The 24,396-nt window shown below is 44.3% G+C and overlaps 1 protein-coding gene across 3 annotated transcripts in view; it reads left to right on the top strand.

Annotated features, from left to right (window-relative positions):
- Nucleotides 1-23,815, top strand: part of LOC139046875 (uncharacterized) — a 32,010-nt gene extending 8,195 nt beyond the window's left edge. The window contains exons 4-10 of one of the 3 annotated variants that reach the window (XR_011506960.1): nt 760-842; nt 2,116-2,205; nt 5,712-5,741; nt 11,666-11,698; nt 14,339-14,415; nt 16,230-16,292; nt 20,618-20,668. Coding sequence is in view for 2 of the 3 variants with exons in the window: in XM_070520803.1 (XP_070376904.1) it covers nt 760-842; nt 2,116-2,205; nt 5,712-5,741; nt 11,666-11,698; nt 16,230-16,292; nt 20,618-20,668; nt 23,616-23,663 (398 nt within the window). In the remaining variant the exon portion in view is untranslated. Of the gene's footprint in view, nt 1-759; nt 843-2,115; nt 2,206-5,711; nt 5,742-11,665; nt 11,699-14,338; nt 14,416-16,229; nt 16,293-20,617; nt 20,669-23,615 lie in introns of those variants that run through there. The other 2 variants (XM_070520803.1, XM_070520804.1) reach the window with 2 other exon arrangements.
- The last annotated feature ends 581 nt before the right edge of the window (nt 23,816-24,396 follow it).

The following is a 24,396-nucleotide window of genomic DNA, read 5'->3' as shown; positions in this document are numbered from 1 at the left end:
TATAAGCTCTATCATTAATCATGGGGTTTGTGTATATATTGTAGAAGTGACAGCAGGCTCACCTAAAGCGGACTATGATAGCGTGTGCATCTCAAAGGAGAACTACAAAAACAAAGTAAGGAGGTTATGTAACTTTTCAGTACTGCACCTAGAACACAAACAGGCAATGAGATTCGCTGTCGGCGCAAAAGAATGCAGAGCAGAAGGAATCTCGGAGGTTTGTTGAATAAAACGAAACTTTAAAAATTTGACTCACACTTCTACCTTTGGCTACATGAGAGTCGGAAGACCACTAACTTCCTGTACATTTCAATGTGTACTCATATCGCTAAATGTGGAAAAATTCCACGTGCTTGACGTCATCGTATCCACAGTTGTAAACGGATTTTTAGGGTGATTGGTGTACATTGACGTTACTATTTGTGGTTTAAAGGATGTAAAAACGACACAATGGTGGAACGTTATATTTTGCATCAATTTAGCCTTGGCTTAAAAATTTTCGCAGATTCGGTGCTGTTTACTACAAGCCCTAAATCACAGGAGCATTCCAAATGGCTGCAGAACGGTAAACACGTGGGCAGCCATTACTCCGATTCAATGTTGTTGCTCATATCGCCGACACAGTTCTGTATTTGTTGTATTGATCAGCATCATTATTTTCAGCGTACTGCTGCCATTCGCGTAGCATTCTCACTGCCCAATAAAGGAACAGAGGCACTGGTACTTTTTCTTGCACGTACCTTTATTCTTTCCTTGCAGACGCCGTTACGAAGATGACAGGCATAGTTGTGTTCGGCGTGTTTGTGGCTACTGCCTTGATCCTGCTCGTGGGCGTCATGACTGTAAGAACTTTTGGGCACTTTTGTGTGATTTCGAAAGTGCACGTCATACGTTGCCGTGTCGCTGCGCCGAGCGAGTCTATTCAGATGAGGAGACACCAGACAAAGATAAAGTAGAGCTGAATTATTACATCTTTCTGGAAAGAACAACATAATCGCTACCCTAGCCATGAAAAGAGTCTTCCTGGCACTGTTATGCCATAACTATAGACGGCGTTTGGTGAAGCTACTTTTTTTTATCCGGTGAGATAGTACACATTGTTCGACCAAAAGTTATGAGGTCAAATTTAATGAGTTCGAAGAAGTTTAACTGCGTTGTAGCACCACAAGTACGAAAGAAAATTAAGAACCTCAGCACCCAAACTTGATATATTGCTTCTCTTTAGTGTGCTATAAACTAAGCGGTTGTCGCTACTTTGCACCAAGCAATTTGCGAAAAAACGCGGCCAAATGAGGGTGTACACACGAAGAGGCTGTTATTTTAGGTGTGTGTGACGTTTCGTGCAGGCCGAAAAGATTGACGCGCAGCAACGGCTCATCTCTAGTGCTATTTTGTGATTGCACGCATGACGAATTAAGGCCTTTAAATCTGGATGTGATAGCTAAGCAGGACGAATCTGGACACTGGAACCATGTGCACAGTTGTCTGCGTATAGTGTGCGTGAGCGTGCCACCGCTGAGAAGTGATTTGGAGCTCGCAAACAAACTGATTACACCCGAAACTGCGCGTGGCTGTACAAACATTGAAGCGAATTAGTGGCGACCTTTCGCATGAAGTTGAGACGATCGCGCTTTTCAGGCGTTAAATGGTGCTTATGCGAAGCCGGCATAGAAAATGCATCTACTGCATTTAGGTTATTTTGTATTTGCCGCCTGAGCGCGTTTTAAAGTGAGGGGTTAAAAGAGTGCTTGGGTTGATACAGTCAAGCAGCCAGAATATGTCGATATGCAATCTTCACTTAAGAAGATCTACGGTGTGGACTGTAAGCTTTCTGGTTATTTCACATTTCTGACAATTTACATTCCTTTCTACTGTTGGCGTCATTCATGCCACATTTCATGGCTGCACTTTTGTTCTTCACACAACTTTCCATGTTGAATAAGTGCGAGCAGCGTGGTTGACCGCTTTTGTAGCCAGGTCTTGTGAGTCATTCTTGAAAGGTGTATCAATATAGTGGGGTTTGATTCCAGTAATACGCTGCAAAGTCATAGTGGGGTCATTTTCCGTCATGTGTTGAACAAATGGTTCAAATTAGTTTTTAAATTTTCCATACAGGGCAACAAGACGTTGGTGGACACATTCGTATTTCTTGCAAAAGTACGAGTGTTGTTCTTTTGCCTCGCTTTGTTCTTCGTCTCCTTTTTGGTGAGTTATACACTATGCCAAAGAAAGCTTTCGCTATATACCACCGTCCCTTGCCCTCTCGAAGGAATGTCGGTGGGATTTGCGAAGGAATGCCATCAGTACACTTTGAAGTGTTTACTGTTTGCAATGCTCACTCAGTTCACTATGTGCAATATGGTGGTTATGCCTTCATAAATAACACTTGGTAAACTTTTCCGTTTGCTCCATTATGAATAGTCTTCAAAATGACTAAAATGGAGTTTATTTCTAAAGGCCTAAATCATTTTTCAGAATTACTAGGGAAACAGTGCTGGTCTGTAGAAGGGCCTGTTGTGAACACATCAGCCAAACATATTTGCACTGCACTCAGCAGAGAATATAAAATATCATGTCAAAAACCTCTTAGTCCCGCCTCTGGAATGTCATCATGAAGCGACATCGGAAACAGCGAAGCCCACCAACATTTATTGGCTTATTTCAGGACAGCCATAACATTTTCAATATTACTATAATGGCTTGTTTGTAGGTAAATAAGGAAAAAATGCTCGTCTACAATGTAAAAAAAGGCCCTAAGATACTTCAGCTTTGCTTTGGAGGTGTACAGTCAACAGCAAAAGTTTTCGGGATGTGCGAGCGCGTGGCAAAGCGACCCTCCTCCCCTTCTAGAGGTGACCCCTGGTGTCGAGACCGACGCCTAAACGCATGCGCTTCCCTCCCAGACTGCAAGCGTGCACATTTCCGCGCTCCCACCTTGCGCGCCGGCGATATACGAATGTAGCCGCGAGGTAGCCCTCTTGCGATATGCGCTGTGGTGGCTTCGACGGGCGAAACTGTGTGAAACGTGCTTTGAAGCAGGAACTTGCGGCCGCCTTTTGTCGAGTCACGAGCGCCGACGCATTGGGCCGGCCCGGTGGGGAACGCAACATGTCATTTTTCTTTTTCAGGGCTGCACCTTCTCGTGGCCAATTTTAGTCGTTTACTTCTTTTTACGAACGGTGCATTCTGCCGCAGAAGAACGTGGCACAAGACGTGCTATATAGAAGGAGACCGGCAAGACAAAAATGGACAATTGATTTCCGTTGTGTACTCAACGCAGTTATGCCCGTCGAAGCCGCCACGGCGCATATCGCAAGTGGGCTACCTCGCGGCTACGTTCGGGTATCGCCGGCGCGCAAAGAGGAAGCGCGGAAACATGCACGCTTGCAGTAACGGAGGGACGCGCATGCGTGCAAGCGCCAGTCTCGACACCAGGGGTTCACCGCTAGAAGGGGAGGAGGGTCGCTTTGCCACGCGCTCGCACATCCCGCAAACTTTTGCTGTTGACTGTAGGTGCTGTAGTGGCGCATAGCTGCCTCTGCTTTGCGTGGCCTCCGAGATAAGCTTAGCGTGCTGCGTAATGACGCCCCGTGACACGCCGCAGCCGCCAGGGGCTGCTGCGACGAGCCCTCTGAGCGGACGAGTCCAACAACTTTTGGCCGGGGCCTTTCAGTGGTCTAGTAGCTATCAGTGTGCTAGTAGACACGCAAGGAGGGAGAGATACATACGGTGATTTTCGTCATAACTACATGTAACTGCGCTTATAACAGAGGGAATGGAAAAATTCTTCATGCAGCCGATTCGTGAAGTGACATCCTTTGTTGGCACGGCCATGTCATGATTACTTGGAACAGTTTCGGAATAGGGTGTATCGCTACATTGCTGCAATGCTAACGGCATTAAGGTCGACTCTGCTTGACAGACTGTTTCTGCCTCAGTGTTGTTACCTATGTCATGAAAATAAATAGAAATTTTTTCAATGATTTGGCGAACAATCGCAATTTATAAAAAGAAAGCGTGATATCCAGAACATTTCACAGATGTATCATCATTATCTATGGTCCGCCTTGTAGATTGTCTCAAGAGAAAAAATTGGATGTAATAATTTATAGCCCTCGTGCAATTGTTTCGCTCTCGCGAATATGTGTTACTGAGCAACTGCTGCCATGAATTTCGCAGTAATTTGTGAGCGGAACTAACTAGATAGCTCAAGTTGATGTAATCTTTAAATAGAGTGTTATTTAATTAGCTTTACAAAAAATAATGGAGACAGATATGTCAATTTTAACTTTTGAAGTAAATTACTCAATAAGGCGAGCATTACGTCCACAAGCAAGCAATTCTTTAGTTGACTAAATAGCAGAATTTCATCTACTGAATTTTTTACGAAATATTATGCAGCACATATCGCTATTTATGAATTCTAACTAGTGAATTGCAAGGCATAACGACTTGGAACGAATTCTCAGGGTGGCACTGATTTTAAAAAAAATGCACCGTCTAACTTGGGGTGAAAATGCTCTGTGGTTCGAGTTAAATTTTCTAAGAAAACGATCTTTTATGCGCTGAAAACAGAAAGTTACTGGAACGCTGAGACTACCTTCGCACACCCAACTGGTGTCACCATGAGAGTTCATTGACTGGTGTCACCATGACCAGAAATGTACCAAATTTATCAGGACTATTTCTGACTGAGCTTATAGAGGTTTCCTTTTTTTTTTGCTGAACAAAGCGGCAACATTTTGTCAATTAATTGAGGTCGCTGTTTTTTCGGAAATCCAAAGCTTGAAGAAGGCTTTTCTGCATGACTCTGCTCCGCTGACCCCCTACGGCACAGCGTCCTGTAGGGCTCGACGACTATGAAAAATTGAATACGAAGCGAAGAGAACCCAAACGGCGCATAAGACATGTGCATGAATAGTGCTTAATTTCTTGCAGCGCCAAAAGCATAGTTACTAAGTTGGGGAATAGCTCAGAGGCGGCTGCGAGAATCCCTGGTCCATCCGCAGAATCGCCGTCGTGCCACTCCTGAAAGGAGAGCGCATAACTTTCCCTTTGCGAACAAATCGCTACAAAGCTTTATTCTGACGAGGAGCCGTCAGAATACTTAATTTTGCATCACACTTTTATTTCTCATGTGGCTGAAAGGTAGCCATGTTTCCAGCACAGGTATTAGCGCAGGCCGAAATAGGGAGAAAGGCGAGGCACAATGACCCAACGTGCACAAGGTTGGCCATCTAGTGTCAAATATGGCAACTGGACGCAATTTGACGAACATAGTCGTCTTGTGTTTGCTGTGTCAGGCATTTTTGTTCGTGACGACTACTCGTCAGCGGCAGAGAAACGAATACTGGAGCTCTCAAGGCAAAGCTCCTGCTTAGCACGAAATTTTCCTTTTTATTTTTGTATTCAGGTACACTGTAGCAAAGAAAAAGTTCATGCCAATGACTACAACACTAAAGTCAAGAAGCATTGTTTGATATTTTTAATGATAAGCTGCACACTGTGAAGTTCGCGGTCCTGTGGGGCATGTGCGATTGCGCATAGAACTTTAGAAATATACTCATTAACGGTGCAACAGTTTCACGCATTCTGCAAAAGGATTACTGTTTTTTACGTATAATTAGATATCGAAATTGGTATAGCACACAAACGTTCGTCTATGTACTATGCACATCAAGTTGGAATTGGAATTTGTTTTTTTGTTCCAGGTATTCAAGGGCGACTCGGATTCCAGAGGTGTAAGTATGTTCAACGTGAAAGGGATGACGATCTGTCCGACGATAAATCCGATGTGGAAGGGATTCGTATGTAACCTACAATACAGTTCTGTAGACATATCGGACCCTTGCTTTCGCTGTAATCCCTCCTACCGCATTTTTGTGTACCGATTACCATAATGGGACTTGCACAGAAAGCAGTTGCAGCGCGTCCTTAGAGTGCGTAGTGCGGAAGCGGAACCCCACGTAACAGACACACTCTTTATCACTCGTGGATAAGCGATGGTGCATGGTTAAAGGATCCTCCGCGCATTTTGCTAACCTCCGTTCAGTAGTATTGGTTATTTATTAACCAAAGTTGTCAGTTGTATCATCGACTTTAAGTGAAAAGCCATCACTGCAAGATCACGAGTCTTGGCCATCAAAATACAAATCTCCCACTTATATAGAACTTGCACGACAAAACAGTTCAGATACAAAGGCCAAATATAATTGGTTCAGAAAATGATTTGCGCTTCTGGTGGTGAAGTCAAGCTGACGTGGCAAACTGTGCGTTACAACTGACAAATATTAATAAAAAACCTGCATTCAAAGCGTAGCCTCAGTGGGCAGTACATGCAGAATTACTTGAGATCCAAGACAAACTTACGCAATTTAAGTATTATCTGGTAATCATAAATTTTAACCGCAGGTTAGCGGTAGCATCAGTTTAGCATATAATGATGCTGTGCGGTCATACACAAATAGAAGACACTTCTTGGACAAGTGTGATGTACATTTACCTCAATCATAAGAATGAAGTAACTGATCCTATAAAAATAATTTATGAGATCGCAGTAAATATGTACTGAATTTGTCTCACAAATTTTTTCGTTGTTGAAGCATTTTGTGAAGTGTATCAAATAACTGTTTACAGCCAATGGAAGTACTACAACACTGACTAATGTTTGGTAATATTTTTTATTTTCCTACTTTGTATTCTTGTTTTTATGGCCCTTTCAAATTTAATCAGAACGTGCTGCAAAGACCGGCAGAGACAATATTTCTGGGATGTGATTTGGTGTCAATTGCACTTTCACTGCTAAACATTCAATCCGTCAAATCATTCATTGACTTTTACGTCTTAGCGTTAACCTACAATTTTCTAAATCGTACACACTTTAGGTCTTCGGTAAGGTTCCGCAATCCTGCAGCCACATCTCCAGCTCCATCGTCTCCAGCTAGCTCTCTATAACAGCGACACACATTCGAACAAATTATGGGTTCTTTTCATTTTCATTTCTCGCAACAAAACTATGAAACAATCTAACACACACAATTAGTTCAATAAGAACATTTCGTGCATTCAATACTCTTTTCGTAGATTTTAACTTTAATCACAGTAATGCTGACAACATTAGTCACATTGCGCATTTTCTCCTACAATCGTCAACTGATTTAGGTTTTCAAGATCGTTTTACGTACTTTGTTTTCAACTTGCTTTAGTTGTTATAGTTTCTTTACTGTTTGTAATATCACCTATTTGTTATAATCAGGTTTCAATTACCACCGATCATCCGTGCCTTCTTTGTGTGGTCATTTGTAATATTCTCATTCTCTTTTCATGTTTTCTTGATTGCTTCATTTGATTGGATACCAACTCAGTCGACTTTTAACCCTTTAGGTGTTATTGTTTATTCCCTGTCTTCTGCTAAACGTACACGTATGCTCCATATATTTGTCCTTTCGTTTACGCATTTGGTTTGCGTCATCAATAGAACATCCTAATATACATTTTTTTCTAGTCTCCGGACCCGTCACACAACCCAGAAAGCAGTTCTGAATTCCTGCCTGTATATATTTTCTTTGTATCGTTTATTGTTAGGAATGATTCGATAAACAAATCTAAAGCATTGTTTGAAACACAAAGTGTGATCCCGTATCGGTTCGGGTCTCTTCTGTCACAAGCCTCCTGCAGCATTTCCCTTACGGCCTCAGTGATGGAATGTGATTCCCATACAACTCGCCAGACGGTCCATCCCTTCTAGTGCGAAAGTAACATGTACTGAAGCCGATTAGCTTCCGGCCAGATTACATAGACTCGTGAGCGTGTAGTCTGACTTGTTGATTTGCTGCGTCAGATTGCCTTTACTTCGATATGAATGGCAACATTAATTTCGTTAAAGGTAAATGTTACTCTGGTAAACGTTGCTCAGTAATAAATGTGGCAGCCATTTCGTATTTTTCTGAGTTCAGGCTCGTGCAAGCAAATCCTCGGCGCGGTGAGGCAGCCATTGCTGCATCTATTAAGCATGAAGCAAAAATCTGATGTAGGTTTCATGTGAACATTAGTTTCCTAGAAGGAACACTGATCTGATGTATGACGTGGCTGACACAAATCAATACGCAGGCTGCAACGGGCTTCACACAACGTGACGGAAAAAAGAACACACGCCGCAAAGTCCACTGGCCATTGACTTTTTTTATTCTCGTAACTTGGTTATTGAACATCTCACTAGAGGCACCCTTGCTCACTAATAAATTTAAAGACGACTATTTCACAAATAAGTACCCCCCTCTCCTGTACCTTTCAAAGATACAAATGTGAGTATACCCAGCATACCACGAAAGGATATTTCAACAGGCATCTTTCTTCATTTTCGTAGCAAATTTTCTTTAAAGGGGCCCTGAACCACGCCTCGGGCTTGGTGGAGTAACATAGTTCGCGGATAGCATACGCTGCTATGAACATCTCAGCCAAGTTTTGCTGTCGCACGCAGTACGTGTAGCTCGCAAGCGGAAGGCGAAGTCACCTTTCTCGCAAACGCGCTCTTTTCAAACAGAAGCCAGCTCTTCACTCACTTCTAGACGCTTTATTTCGCGATAAAGCGGATTCCCATACGCTGCTGCTATTGCTAGATGCGGTCGGCTACGCTGCGTAGATACCACGGCCACCGCGAGGTGCCGCCACGAGTCCACTGACTAAGCACACTGCGACTCGCTGAAGAGAACCGCGGTTGACTTACGTTTGGCGCGTCGTAGGCGCCATAATCTTAAGTCGTGGCGTCTACGTTAACATCCAAAATTACATTAGAAGAGCGCGCCTCGGTGAAGTTTCGAAGGCGGTTTCGACGCAGTGGGCCCGCCCCACTGCGTCGTAGCCTTCGCAGTGCGAGGCATCGAAGGAGGAACGGGAGCACAGTGGAGGCCGTGCTTGATTGCCAATGACTCCGCTTCTGCTGAACGCACTGAAGTACTTTCTCGCGGTAAAGTATTTCTGAAATCGCCTCTTTTCTCTTGAAGGCCCCTCGCCTTCGCTCAGGGGGTCCGCGAGCCGCGACCAGCACGACAAAGGACCAAAGGCGCAAGGAACAAGAACCGCTTTAATTTACGGTAGAATGTAAGACTCAAAATTACCGCAGCCTCGCGGCCAATCGCAGAAAACAACAAGGCAAAGAAGCAAGCAGCAAAGAAGCAAAGCAGCAAAAATCAGCAAAAGGAAAGAAGCAAGCAGCAAAACAACGAGGCAACAAAATATACAAGCCAAAGAGAGCGACGAAAGAACGGCCGTTACAAACCATCAACCAACACAATCTTTCGGTCGATAACAGAATGCATAAAGCGCAGAAAGCAGGCAAGCACCAAACCACGCGCGCAGACACAGTTCAAAAAGCGAACAACGAGAGCACTCTTTCCGCGGACACAAAACGCTTTACCCGCTGCTCTGCAGCCCGCTCGGAAAGAAGCCTAGACGGAGACGGCCTCTAGTGCCGTCTCCGCTGCCTTCTTATCGGGCAGCCGCCTTCCCGGCAGTCCCCGCGCGAGTTCTTACGATACACGATCGGTGCGCATGCTCCATGCGACGAGTGCCGTTGTGGCGCGCGTTTCAAACGCTTCCCCCGTGCGCGCTGCAGAGAGGGCCCAAGGGTCCGACACTCTTTGAATACCTTTCTCCACTTTGAAAAAATGTGGTTCAGGGTCTCCTTGAAGTGTGCAGTATACTGGATATATCTTTTAACTCGCCGCTATACCACACCTAAGCAATTGGCCGGTGTCTTGCACTATTTATCTGGTGCAATGGCGCAGGAATCAAATTTTATAATTCTGTCATTTTGCTTATCATGCACATGTTCTAATATGAGGGCCAATTTAGCAAGACAAGAATGTCTTTTTGTATAGCTGCTGTCATAGATTAATAAAGCGTGGGGTAAAATCATCGCCCCGGATTGAGGTACACTTTCTCAAATATCTTTTGCGTTATATAATAGCGCGGTGCACTTAAAGCGAAGCGTGATGAACGAAAGGACACGGTCGCCCATTACAAGTTCAAGTTACAACTTCATGTTCAGACCAAGGTCTGGAAGTCCTTGCTTATTAAATGAAGGAGAAGAAGCTGAACTGAGAAGTCTTTTTTTCGTAAGTCTCAACTGCGCAACGCCAACAGACCATGAGAACGAGTAAAGCATAGCGGGAATTACTTGTTTGTTTATTTGAGTATAGAAATTGTTAATAAATAAAATGAAAGCGTGCAAAAGAATATGCGGATCGTACGCAGTGTGTTTGCGTTCGTGGGCGCTGATTGGCGGGGATGCTTACGGCTAATGATTAAGTTCATCTGCATTTATTGCAACGTAGAGTGCTCAGCTGTTGTTAAACAGTGCTTACATGGGCCCTCCGTAACAGACAGAACACACAGCGAGACATGTTTCCTTGGGGTGTCGTTGCGCGCCATTGTTCATAGCCTTCGAGAAGGTTAACCACTGTCACCTCACACGATGCAAGCAACGTGGCAAAAGTCGCGTGAAGAACGTGCCAAGCTCGCAATCTGATTACGAAGATATAACGGTTTCCAGCAAGTACGGACGCGAGCACAAGAAATAGAAACGGACGGGACAGCGCTGGTTGACCAACAACGGGCGTTGTCCCGTCCGTTTCTACTTCTTGCGCTCACGTTCGTACTTGCTGGAAACCGTTATATGTTCACCATGCACCAACTGGCCCAGCAAAATACTCTACTGATTATGAAGCACCCGGCTGTGGGGGGCTCGGCTTGAATCTCGCCAGCCTCGGATTTTTTAGTGGGCGCCTAAAGAGGAGTAGGCGAGCGTTCGTGCATTTCGGGCACGTCGAGATGCGCCTGCCGCTGTCGGGATTGAATCCCCGACCTTGAAAATCATCAATGCCACAAAACTACCGCGTCGGTAGTTGATTACATGTTGATTGCATGTTGAACTGTTGATTACGTGAGCGGCCGCTTCCGTCATGTCTTCTAGACTCTTCGTTTCGTAAATGCGTCTTTGCCTCGGCACGACCTACGTCAGGTCCCTGCCCACTTGACAAATATACTCGGTGCTTACTTTTCAGAAGTAGTAAAAAGATACCCTAGCGTAGCATGAATATAAATTTATCGTGTTGGCCCCAACCTGCCCGCCGTGTCTGGTAATAACACTTCCGTGCCTTCCTACATCGCCTTCATCCTCCCATCAGACAAAGTTAGGGCAACGAGTATGTGCCGATGTCTAAATACGTGCAGCTTAGCAACGAACCCCTTCTCAACGGATCAGATGTTAGTGCACGTTCAGAGGACAGAATGAACATGTAATGACAGCGCCCTCGACAAGCAGATATAAAGAAACGGGAATAAAGGTGGATGCAAAAATCCTAAAGAGCAGCAAATGCTGGTGCTGTAAAATTTGTAGACAAGGCGAATGCAGCGGCTAGGTGACGACGAAAGCGTCAACAGCGGGTCTCCGAATATATAAGTTCACAGTGGATGTTGACCTATTATTTCTGTTTGTCTGTCTGTTACTTCATTAAAATGTATTAAGCAGTTGCCTAAAAACAATTTCACTTTTTAACCTGTATTTGCAAATGGGCAGAATGAGGTTCTCGTTTTGCAGAAAACCACGCAGCAAACTGTAATTATATGTGCTTACCTTGTACTGTTTTTCATTCAAACTTTCCAGGCCCACACGATCATTGGCACCTATGGTTTCGACGTAAGTGAGTTTCCTTACAAAGGTTTTGTTAGAAGGAGGCAGCACATTCGAATTGGACGATGGTGATTTATAAGTAAAATTATAACTTTGACACTGCACATGTAAGGAGGATTGCGTGATATTTCTTATTGTACAGGATTACGAGTTCAATCTCAAGCCTACGTTCGCAATCAAAGGATTAAGGTTAAACATCAGAATGCTGATAGCCATGTATCGGGGGTACCATGACTATACCCATTTAATGTAGACTGAGCACGGGCAAGGCGGGAGATGGAAATTCAACACGATGAGAAAAACGAGAATGAAGTAAAAGTTGCAGCCAATTTTTCGCGAAGTGGGCTTCTCTTCTTCAAGGCGTCTTATTCTTACTACTTGCAAGACCTTTTCATAGCTAGAAGTCACCTTATGCTTAAATTACGTGTGAAAACCCTGCATGCATCCATTAGAATGCATCAACGGCAAATAATGCGACGAAGTTCCCCATGTCTACATTAACCTAATTCAGTTCAGAAATCAGTGTCAATTTTTTTCACAAAAGCTAAGCCTAATAGTAATATTCAGAATTCTGGAGTTCTGATCCACCAAAACGGTGAACTTCGAGAACAGTTATCATTCTTACGTTAAACACGATCCTGATTTTAATAAATGAAAATAAATGGTAATTGGCCCGCCTGAGCTCGTAATCATGCACAACGACATATGGGTGTGTGCAGAGTTTGACGATCCCTCTTGTGTTCCTAGGGATTCAAAGAAACGTTCCTAGAGGAAAATGTGGCGCTGCTGTCTTTCAACTCATACGAGGACGATGCATAGAAAATCATAGAGGTCGGCATGCTTTGTGCGTGTGGTTTTTTTTTTTATTTTGGAATGTCTTCGGTATTTTGCAAAAACAGCGCTGCCGAGAATCTTGTGCGCTCGTCCACCGACTAAAGTGACGAGTCATTCTTGCGGATTGTTTTCGGTGTTTCATATTGCTCAGTGTCCAGGCAGCCGTAGTTTTCTAGACATGGTAAAGGCATAAGTGCAAGCTGACAAGCGTAACTTTTGGGAATATTGTTTTTCACGCAGCACGCCCTTAATTGTTAAATGTGGTTAATTTCCAATGACGAAAGGCCGCTGGAAGCCAGAAAGACAAATTTTCTACTAATAACTGCATCACCTATTGTTGTTCCCTCGTTGCTGCTGAAGCGCCATATTCGATTGACCTGTGCATGCGTATACCAGCGCAATAGTTCCCTCTATATCGTGAATATTTGCGTCTGTTGGTGCATGATCTTCGCATTGCGTAGTGCACGGTAAACACTGTTTTAAGAAGGACACAGGATTGCACAATGCTGTACGAGCTCCCCGTGTGACATACAGCTACACAATACGCAGTGCCTTTTACACAATTGTTGGGCGAAGATGTATGCTACATTACAGTGGCTCTGTGAAAATGCGACGCGGTATTGTTTGGCTTACAAGTAGGCTTTTTGATGTCAAGTGTCAAGTGAAATTTGTGCGTGTGCTTTAGGTTGCCTCATGGGTGCTATTACCCTTTTCTCCTTTGTATTGCTCAATTTTTGAAGCATGCGATATTCACGAAATTTGTGGTTTTGACTAATGAAAGGTGGTGCAGAAAGCTGAAACATTCAACAAAGAGTTAAAAATGATGAATTTTGAGCATGTTCGTAGAGAATAATGTAACAGAAGGTCAACAAGTGTGATACGTAGACCAAGCAGAACGTGATGAATGGCGTTTATGTTGTCGTTCTTGTCCTAGACTTGGCCGCGTTCTGCCGGTGCCTGGCACTCAGTTACGTTATTTAGTACAGATTTTTGCAGAAATGTCTTTGTATTTTTCTAACCCTATGTACAGACACACACAGACCTATAGGAGGCGACAAGTTTGTTTGTTTTTTCATAAAAGTTATACAAGGAACACTAAACGTCTCGAAGTGTTTCAAGTTTATTGAAATATAAACGTGCTGGTCAAGAGGCACAATAAAAGAAAAGGCGGACAGGAAGGAGCGCAGACTGTCAACTTTATTTCATGAAACGACATAAAGCCTTTATACAGCTTCGATCAGCCTTTACAGAGCTCCATCAAATCAGGATCGTGGGAGAAGCACGTGATAAGACAGAAATTGAATATTGAAGCTCTGAAACTTTGAAGAACATTCAGCCTTACTTCATCAGGCAACATTGGGACAAATGCATAAGCACGCCTTTGATTTTACTCTCAGACAAGGAAGTTGCGTTTCTCGATGGTCATATATGAGGTTTGAAGTGTTTTCGTTCCTTTGGTCATAGTATTGAGGCGATAGAATTAATCAGCTCATGTCGCAGACAATCCAGCGACAGCGCGCGCATCGACTGTCTTATGAGTTAAAATTACCCCGAACCACGGATACCCAGCAGCTTGGGCCCTCCGTGTGCCTCAAATGCGTTACCGAACAAATTGACTGTCTCGAAATAAACTTCGCCAGAATAATTCTAAAGGACGACTTACGCACAACCTACAGACTTGATGGCGTCGCATTGTAATTTGAATATACGGGAAAGCACAATATTGTTACTCCCAAACTCAAACACAAACCCTTTTCCAGCGTTTGTGTTATTCATAGAGTAGCGTGGCTGGTTCCTTGCAACTCCATCCAGATGGCGCCCACGCAAGATGACGTGTTTCCACTAGAAAAGTCGCCGTCACGCATGACCTTCGCTGCCAGCATTTCCCGGTAAACATTACGGTTACATAAGCTGCGGGCGCCGGGAAGCGTGAGAAGCACTCGGGAATTTTTCACTGCTGTCAATTTTCACGCTTAAAAGCGGAGCTTAAGCGTCTTCCAAGATTCTTTCATCATCATCGACTTTTCTGTTCTTATTGCCATCAATTATTAACTTCGCATACGCGTTTTGTCGACTCATTTCTCTTAGGGCTTTGTTTTTTTACTGCTTACGCATTGCTTGGATGTTTCGCTGTTTTGTTGCTGATCTGTATTTAAAATGGCCTAGAGGAGGAGCTCTTCCCTGTTGAATAATTTTTTTTTGCCATTGAAACAGAGTGCGCACACTTCGTGTTGGTAGTTGCAATCTGATTGTCTAATTTTCGAGCCTAAGGGTGCCGCACGTGACCGCATGTGATTAGATTACCTATATATAGGCTTTCTGTCGTTTTATGAACTGAAGTTGGTAGCCTGGGCTATTCCCTGTAGTCTTTCTTGTGCATCTCTCGCAGCACGCTTATATTTCAAGTATGAACCAAGTAGTGGGCAAGAAAGTATTTGCTGACATGTGATAAGGCTCGCGATTTATAATCCTGAACATTCGTTCTAGTGCTTTGCACACTTACTTGCCGGGTTTGCCAAAAAAAACGCTCACAAACGATTACGATGATCACTAAGCCAAAATTTCAGCCCAGCTCCGAACGTGTATTCCTTTCGCAATATATGGGCTCGCACGGAAGACCTATCTCGTGCGGCACGTTCGCTAATCGGGAGATCGCGAGAGGTAGTGCGTGGGTGCGATTCACTGCCGTTGCCGCAGGCAGAGCTCTGCTCATGCAGCGCTTTGTTTCCGTACAGACGACTCGCGCTACTCTGGCGCCATCTCGTATCCATCGTCGCCAGCCACCATGTTTTTTTTTTCTTCTCACGCTCACATTCCGCCAGCGACCAGAGCGGCCCTTCGTCGCGGGCAAATCGTCCCACCAGAGACAGCGGCGACAGCACCCAAGGGAAAGTCACATAGAGCCTTACTCTCAGGCTCTCGCCATCACCCCTTGCAGTAGCAGCGGTCCACACCACACGCGCTGGCGCCGCGGACTGACCTCAGCAGCTGACGCTGTGGGCAAGCGTAGCACATCCCCTCTCATGGCACACTGCCACCCCTCCCCCTCCTACGGAAGCCCAGATGAGCTTTCTCACGCAGCTGCGGATGCCGTGGCTGCCGGCAACACAGCGCATGCGCGGCGCCTCTCCCCATCGTTCCTCCTCCGCTTTCCGCATCATGGTTCCGCTGCCGCGCTTTCCCCCTGCGCTTTCCTCCTCCTCTCTTCACTGTCGGCCTTCTTTCATCTCGCACTGCGCTCGGCGTTCGCTTTTATTCTTCGCGGCGCTCGTACGCTCGGTTACGCCGACGCAGCAGACGCTCGCCGCAGGAACCTGCCATTAAAAGCTGCGCTCTGTAAATACGAATTGCTTATGGCTCAGTGCATATCGCACCTCCGTCCTGGTACAAGAAACTGATCACGAAGGCAGCGCTCTGTTGTATACAGTGGAGACGGCGCAAGCGACCAGATGGCCTCTGTGTCGCGTTGTTCATGGAAACCTCTATGAGCTGATGTTTAAACTGAGGCAAATTTGCACTTGTTTATTGAAAACAAAGCGAGTGACATTATATTGATAATTGATGATTGCAGTCAACAACTGCCATCATTAAATTTTAGTACGGCTGTTGTGCCCTGAGTGCTAAGTTCGTGAACACGTTTTTGAGATGTAAACACATATCGCGGAAGTAATGCGCGCAAGTGTTTTCGCCTTATGCTTTTCAGATTCTTCTAACGAAGCTTGCTGAAAAATCGCATAACGAGCAGTTCAAGCTGGTGCTGGAGGCGGTAAGTGTACAGCTGTCGGTTTTCTTCTTGTGGTACCTTCTTACGCATATTACAGACTGACACGCATGTTATGACGGAGACTCGTTAAACAGAGACAGTGGTGGTCTCACGAAAAAGCAAACACAATACTTTATTTTCTTCGTAACTGCTTTAACCTAGATCAAGTTTTAGAGCTATACAAAATGCATTTTTATATACCCAGCAACGCATTTCTTGAAAGAAAACAGATGCCGCCGTTCTACTCCATGAATGTCAGCTTTCAACGACCATTACCATAATTCCTAATGGGAAATTTCAGAGTAGCTCTGCACGTCCTTTCATATCGCGATTTATTGGATGGCGTGGAATATCTGTCCCGCGCGGCACCTTTTAAACGGAGCGAAGCGTTGCAGAGCGAGTAACACACAAGTACAACAATAGCGGTGAGAAGAGTCGTCAATCGTCAAACTCTGATCTGCAAGTGAATGCGTCAGCTTTTATACCTGACTGGTGGAAAGTTCCAGTGTAATCGGTGGTGCCGGCGTGTTTTCCAGAAAGTACTACGCAATTGGCGTCACCCATATAATCCGATTACAAAAAGCTTTGGTGACCAGAGCCAGCGGATAGAACTATCGATAACATTCGATACCTTTCTGATACAAGCAGGCGCGTCATGCATCGATCGATAACGTTTAACACTTGTCAGCGGACAAAAACCAGCAACGGAAGAAAGATAAAAAAAGTGAAGAGATGACGGCCTGTACCCTGGCGCCATCTCTTAGCGATGATCGCAGAACACGTCGTGCACGGCACCACGGTTCGCGAACGAGGCGGCGCTACGCTTTTCTTTCATCCTTCACTGTTGTGCTCATTCGTTCGATTACGTCGAGGCCGCCGCCGACGCTCACAGCACGAACGGGTCATAGAGAGCTGCGCTCTAAACTTCAGACAACGCACACCACTAAGTGTAACAGTTTACTTACTTGGGTGCTTTTCCCTTCAGTGTCTGTAGAATGCTCTTTGAACTCGCACAATCACTCCTAAAAGTGACTCAACCTGTCCAGCTGTCCAAACTGAAACGTGCCAGGCATCTCAAGTCACTGGCTTGCCCGCAAGGAATTCATAAGAGCGTTATATGCCGCTTCTCGGTGCAAGCGTCCGTGGCGTAATGGTTTCTACGTCGGGCTTCTGTGCTGGGAGTCCTGAGCTCGAAACCTTCCGGCGGAATGATATTTAACATGGTTATTACCTATTTATTGCACAGTATTTCGTTGAAAATGACGAATTTACAAGTTCGAACAAACATTTAAAGCCATGACGACGAAGCTTAGGCAAATTCATGTACTTCCCATGATTACCATGCTCGATTATTGCAGCTCCCGTAGGAATTGGCTCCAGAGTGCCGGCTAGTAAATATTGCTTGAAACTATGTATTGTATGGTTTCTTAGCTTGTCACGCCAGGTGTCAGCACAAACTGGTTCGCTTTGCCTCCTCATAGAGGGCGCGGGTGTTTTGAGGCGCGGACATGGAACAACGTAAGGGAGGGGAACACATACAAAGCTCCACTGTAAAACTTCTTTGTTCACAAAAAGGTACTTTCCACCTCAGCCGGGACGACTTCCATCACAGAATAGAGGCAACCAAGGGACAATATCGCCGTTGGGGTATAAAAGGAAGCAGAGCTATTTTATCCGTACTTTTAGCAGCCTTATTTTTCTTTATGTTGTGTACTTGCCCAATCAACAAAGAATTATTGGGAAGTGGCCGTTGGTATAGTTGAGGGCGTGACTTTCACAAGGTGTCTTCCGTGCGCATCTAGGGTTTATGGCGCTGAGCGCTGACGAAATAAAGTCAACACAAAGGGCAGCAAAAAATAAATGCCACCCACGTTCGAAATAGGAATGGCGTGTTCTTGTGGTATACAGAAATTTCGAGGACGGGAAGGGGGTCTAGAAGTGCGTTTACTACCCTCTGGCTACGCCACTGAATACCACTGCACAATCGGATACAGGTAGGATCACCCAGCTCAGGCATGTTTTGATGTTACACTTTTAACAATAAATCATAGTCGTCATGGCATGAGGCGGGTAATATGGGTAAGAGGGCAAAGTTTGGAAGGCATTGTCCTACATAAACGAAGATAAACATTGATGGCGGTCTGTTCAATTTGGTGCCTACATCACAACCTGGTTATGAGGTTGTGATGCTGAGAATAATTTTGACCACTTCGATTTCCCGAATGTGCAGCCTATGCGCTGTAGGGGGGAGCATTTCTTGTATTCCGCCTTCATCGAAATTCGGTCGAGGCGGTTGTCATCGAGTCCATTACCTTGTGCTTGGCCACGCCACACAATAGTGGCTGAGAAGCAAAGCAGGGGATAATGAAAGGTGTTGGACTGCGACAGGCATTGTAATTAATAGAGCCCATAACTGGAAGTCTTATAAAACTAAATCACCGGTACCAAAGAAAAGGAAATCAAGTCGGTACGATAGTGACAGTCGATGACGACAAAAAAATTTGGCACTGTGGAAAAGTTGAAAATTTTCACATGCGTATGACAGAGCCAGCCGGCAGGAGCAGGACAGGGCTGAGCTGACATGTCTGGATCATATATTGTGCTGTAGTAGCTATTAAATAGGATCAGAATATTGCTTATTTACCGAATGCTCTTTAAAGTAGAGCCACATCTCCTGCATTATATGCCCCTGTTTAGGAATCGCAAGAGTCATGGGGGCCGTGATGGCCAAATACTCCGCCAAAGGGTCAGTGTGTGTTCTGGCGTTGAACTCTCTTTAAACTCGGCGGAACTTCCTAAAGCGATTGCAACTCGAACACAATAGCCCCACATGCTGTTGGCATATTCTTTTTCGTTCTTTTTTTTGCGGCCTGAGATGCCACTCCGAGCTAGAAAAAATGTGGCATGCTTTACTGTGATTTGAACATGGTTCCGTGAGTAAAGATCCGCGATGATCTTGCTCAACACCACGTCACCAGGTCAGGCGTGGGAAGGGGGAAAGGGGCGGGTGCTCGCCTTTGGAAACAGAGGGCTTGACATCCACGAGGAAGCGTTCGTCCTGCCCTGGACATAAAAAGTAGACCGATAACGGTTCTTGGTTTCTTGATCAGGAAGGTAAACTTGGGGCTTTCAGGAGAATGGGAGAACTTCTTACGCGGTCCGCAATACGCTCTCCTCAAGCCCCGGAACGCTGGTCTCACAGCCCTTATATATATATATATATATATATATATATATATATATATATATATATATATATATATATATATATATATATATATATATATATATATATATATATATATCGTGTAAATGCACTAAACAGATTAAATTTTGATAGCAGAATGTCAGCAACAGCGTGTCAACATATACCTGTGCATATTTATTACCGGTTCATTGCTTTATTCTGCAAAGATAACGCGGAAATATCGTCGTTCGCATGATGCCCGAATAATGAATGCAAGTGAAAATTTAATACTTCTTCCTAAAGCCAGCAAATAACCTAGACTCTTTAAACCTTACACACACATGGCATAAAACAGACTCCATTTTGCTCATATATAAAATTCTGCACAATTATGCTACTCCCATGGGATCGTTGAAACTTAGCATTGTATAAAGTGACTCTAAATAGGTAGAAAACGATGGTTTATGCATTTCTAAGCAACATTTATTTCGCTCACATATGTTAATCTATTTCCGAACATCAGTCCTAAGATGACCAATTTCCCTCTAAAGAAAACGTGGTGACTGATCTGATTCTGCCAGTGACCTTGTGAAAGGACTACCATAAATTTTGAGCACTTCTACTAACAGCTTCGCTGTTATAATTATTTGTGTTACGAAAATTCTCGTACAAAATGCTATGGTGGTGTAAGGTCTTCAAAAAAATTTGCATTGATTCATTAGTTTCTTTGTTTATTTAGCAATCCAGAGCTCTTGAACACCACGAACAATGCAAATGCTACTAGAAACGTTTCCAATGTTGGCTTTGGATACCTTTCGACACCCGGGTTCCCTTCGCTGTAAAAGCTCGTAAAATGTGGATTTTCTTTATTACTATTTATTGTAAGACGGCGGTTTCATCCGGCAACCGAAGCTGCGACCTCGAGAACGACTGAATATCGTAGCCACGTAACTATATATTACTTAAGCTGAACACTGCCCACCTGGGAAACCGATAAGAAATGAATCTTTCTTTTTTTCGCATCAATTCCGCATACAACTGTTTTTATATTGGTTAATGGTTTAGGAGATTTTTGATGAGAGATCGTAACCGCGTTTTGCACATAGGAAGAGTGTCCAACCATCCTTTTTTTTTTTCGCAGAACGGGTCAACTCTGCTGCTGGGAGATATCATCATTCAGATAGCAATTGACGTAAGTACTTTTTCGAGCTACGGCACCAGTCGGTCATGACAGCAGCGAAGTAATGCTCGCCCTGTGGTAGACAGCTTGACATATCGCGCTCCATTCCATGTTCACCAACAATACAGAACGCTAACTGAGGTAGTGTACATTAGTTTTTCTTGCTCTTGAGCTAGATTTCTTCATTCTATTCGTCTTCCTTAAACCTACCTAAATCTCACATGGGTGTATTTTCAAACAAATATTATTCTTGTTTTACAGTAAAGACAAAGCGAAATCACAAGCCGATTTCCCCGATTATTAATTCGCTGATATAATTTGAAGAGCTGTTTCCATGACAGCGCAGAGATTTTATTGCTTTAGTGAGGTAAAGCATCTGAATTTACCATACCCTCATTAACAAATAATAGATTAAATGTGGCTTAGCCTAATTTATACCTCATAGTGCTTCAAATGAAAAATGCGTTCCCTTCGAAGGTTTCCGTGAAGAGTCTGTTTCTTTTTTTAGAATTATGGTTATATTGGGACAGCCTGGAAGACGATCCTCGTGTAAACGTTATTGAGTGAACAGGAGACAAACATCCCAACATGTGCTCCATTGCACATGTTTAACTATATCACGGGAGCACTCACCGTAAACAAGTTTAGCGCCTTGCGACGGCCATAATCAGTGATAGTTGCAGAAGTACCCGTAGGGAGCAGAGGGCACTCTCCAGTGCAAGCGTCGTCTGCTGCCCCGTCCCCTTCAGAATGACGCACTCCCAAACCTAGTGCTTTCGCACTACTTTAAAATATGACGATGTCTGTACATGCAGCATGTAATCTGTACTAGCGTAGGCAAGATGTTTTAGCTTGTTTGCTCATTTTACAGGCAGCCACGATGAAGTAGAATTGGGCAGCGGGGTCATATATTCTTATCCTTTATGAAAATAATCTACCAATTCAAATCCAGGGAAAAGAGGGGGAAAGTGGGAGATGTAAATACAAGACAATGAGTAAAAAGTGAGAGCAAGGCGAAAGCAGCAGCCAATGTTTTGACAAGTTGACTCGTCTTCTTGGAGAAGACAAGTCCACTTGCCGAGACGTTGGCTCCTGCTTTCACCCCCTTCCCGTTTTGCTCATCGTGTAGCAATTGAGATAAGGACGCATACATCGCCCTTATGTTCTCACGTATGAAATGCTTCTCATCGCTCAGATATCACTTTCTTTCTGTAAGAGATTAGGAACCAACTCGTAGTATTTTATACTCAAAACAGTCGGACCTCAAGTTGTCTTCAATCAAGGTCACACGTAACAAAATTGTAGAGCGTGTAAAAAGCCTAATTTCACCTTCTGTCAATGTGCAGCACCACCCGCTACAAATTGGCGCTTTAATATCGACTGCAGATGCCCAGAAACTCGTGAAGACAGAATTTTTGAGACTGTAAAAGAAAAAAAAGAATATCGGGGCGATGTAGCGGTAAACGTGAGGTGAATGTATTAAGATTACGTCGCACCTCACTGAGTGCCCTGATCAATAATTTCCCGGTTCACCACATTTCGAAGTGATCGAGAGCTCATTCGACACAACTCCTGCATTTTCGAAGAGCAAGGTGCCACTGGTGGTCGTCCGGAACATACCACCATCAATTGCATCATTGTATGCGCGCGCACTCACGCACGCACGCATGAAGGCACGCACACGCGCGCGCGCACGCACACACACACACACATACACACACACATACACACACATTGCTAGACTGTAGCCATGCCTACGCGAAGAATAAGCTGGCTCCTATCCTTCTCTTGCATTGCAGGTGAGGGAGAGCGCGTTATGTAAATCCTGCTATGGAACATAATTCTTGCCCTAACGAAGAGACGTCCCCATTTGAAACATTGGCCCCAGGGCTTACGTCGGCATATTCACGAATGGACTGATTCATATTCGCTCTACACAAATTTCATAACAGAGAGACGGAGCTTTAATAAGCGACGAGGGGTGTGTGTGGATACGAGTGTGAACGGAATTGAATTTTGCCGAGTGTGACTGGATGTAGGCATGCTAGTGAATGAGCGCTGGTGTGTGGGAAAGAAGGCGATATGAGCGCGATCGGGTGCGAGTTAAGCCGAATGAAAGTGACTACGAACCCGTGTGAGTACTGGTGGTCATGGGTGTTCTCGATTAGAAACTTGAGTCTGAGCGGACGAGTGTGAGCACACTTGAATGTGAGCGATTACCTAGCTTTAGTAGTGTCATTACCCGTGAGTATGAGTGAGTGCGTATCTTGCGTAAGGAACAGTGAGTACGTATCAGTTAGCATACATCACCCTAATGTGCATGTTCATATCTTGGACACAACTATTGTCACACCACTCTTTATAATTTCGTTATGCATCTCACTGGGAGTCTCTTCCTTGCTTTATTTCTGCTGAGTTGTGCTATATCTTAACTATGTATTAGCCACACCGTTACGGTTGCTGAAATACGTTACGCTATTTATGCAGGCAGCATGGAGAGAGCTCTACTGCCGGGATAGTAGTACCATCTTTATTATCTTCTCGCCGCAAGCCAGAAAAAACATTGGAGATATCACGTAGTTGAGGCCAATTAAATGGCATACAACTTCCAGATGGTCTCTTTTTTGTCCCATTCGCAGGTCTTTTGGGAATATTGCCGCTCCACACTAACTCATAGCACAGATTATTTTCTTACCATTTGTTTGTTGCATATGTTTTTTGTTTGGTGGATGGGTTTCGCTTTTATTAATTTTATGAAATCTGCGCAACAACGTTTTGGGCTTCTAAATTAATCAATAAGCTGGGTTTGGCCCTCTCCGTAGTAGTTGAACATATATTGATCATTCCCACATGTAGCAGTGCGAAATCTGTAAAAAAAAAATGAAGTGAGGAGCGTTTCCTGTACCAGACACAGAACATTTGGTTCGAATGACAATCATACCGGCCTTTGTTTGTGCAGGTATTCGTCATCTACCGCATAGGCGTCTTCTCCGACAGGATGGGGTAGTAGGCACTGCGGTGAAAGGGCAGGCCTGCGAGAGTGCCAGAGGCCAGTGGCACACGAGTTGTGCTTCTCGATGCAGCTGCTTGTACAGCATTGTACATTGTATGACATCATTGTACTATAAATAAAATTTCCTATAATAGCTTTCCTTTCAACTTCTGTTTTTAGGAATGTTATGTAAGGAACGGGGATAAGGGGAACGAAGTAGGCATGTTTTCACAAGTCCCAATCACGTAAAGGAAAGCGACAAGCACGTCAAGGACGAGATTGGTTGAATTAGCAGTTTTGATTGAAATGTCGACTTGTGAAAGAAATGAAATTAAAAGTGGGCGACAATAGAGGGGGGGAAAACAGGAACAGCGCAACACAGGACGAGCGAGTAGAGATCACAGGACGAGGACAGGTAAAGAGGACAGGACAAGGACAGGTCCTGCGCTCTTTACTCGCTCGTCCTGTGTTGCGCTGTTCCTGTTTTTATTCTAAAGATGAAGATATTTTCTCTCATACAATGTTGTGCCCATGGACGCCTCACTAAAACATGAGAAATCAGCAGCAGGCATTTGCTCCCAAACACTATCGCGGAGCTTCGCTATCCGTCTTCCCTATTACACTCCAATTTATGTCGCTATAAAGTACAAATAATTCACTATTGCACCGTTCGCTACACTTTTTTATTCCACATCGTGTTAAAGAAATTCTGCTTTTGTGTGTACCTGGAGCAGTGTGGAGAAACAGT

Source organism: Dermacentor albipictus, chromosome 6 (genome assembly GCF_038994185.2).
Source record: "Dermacentor albipictus isolate Rhodes 1998 colony chromosome 6, USDA_Dalb.pri_finalv2, whole genome shotgun sequence".
Taxonomy (NCBI): Eukaryota; Metazoa; Arthropoda; class Arachnida; order Ixodida; family Ixodidae; genus Dermacentor; species Dermacentor albipictus.
The sequence above is the reverse complement of the archived record's forward strand: the minus strand, read 5'-3'. Positions and strand labels throughout refer to the sequence as shown.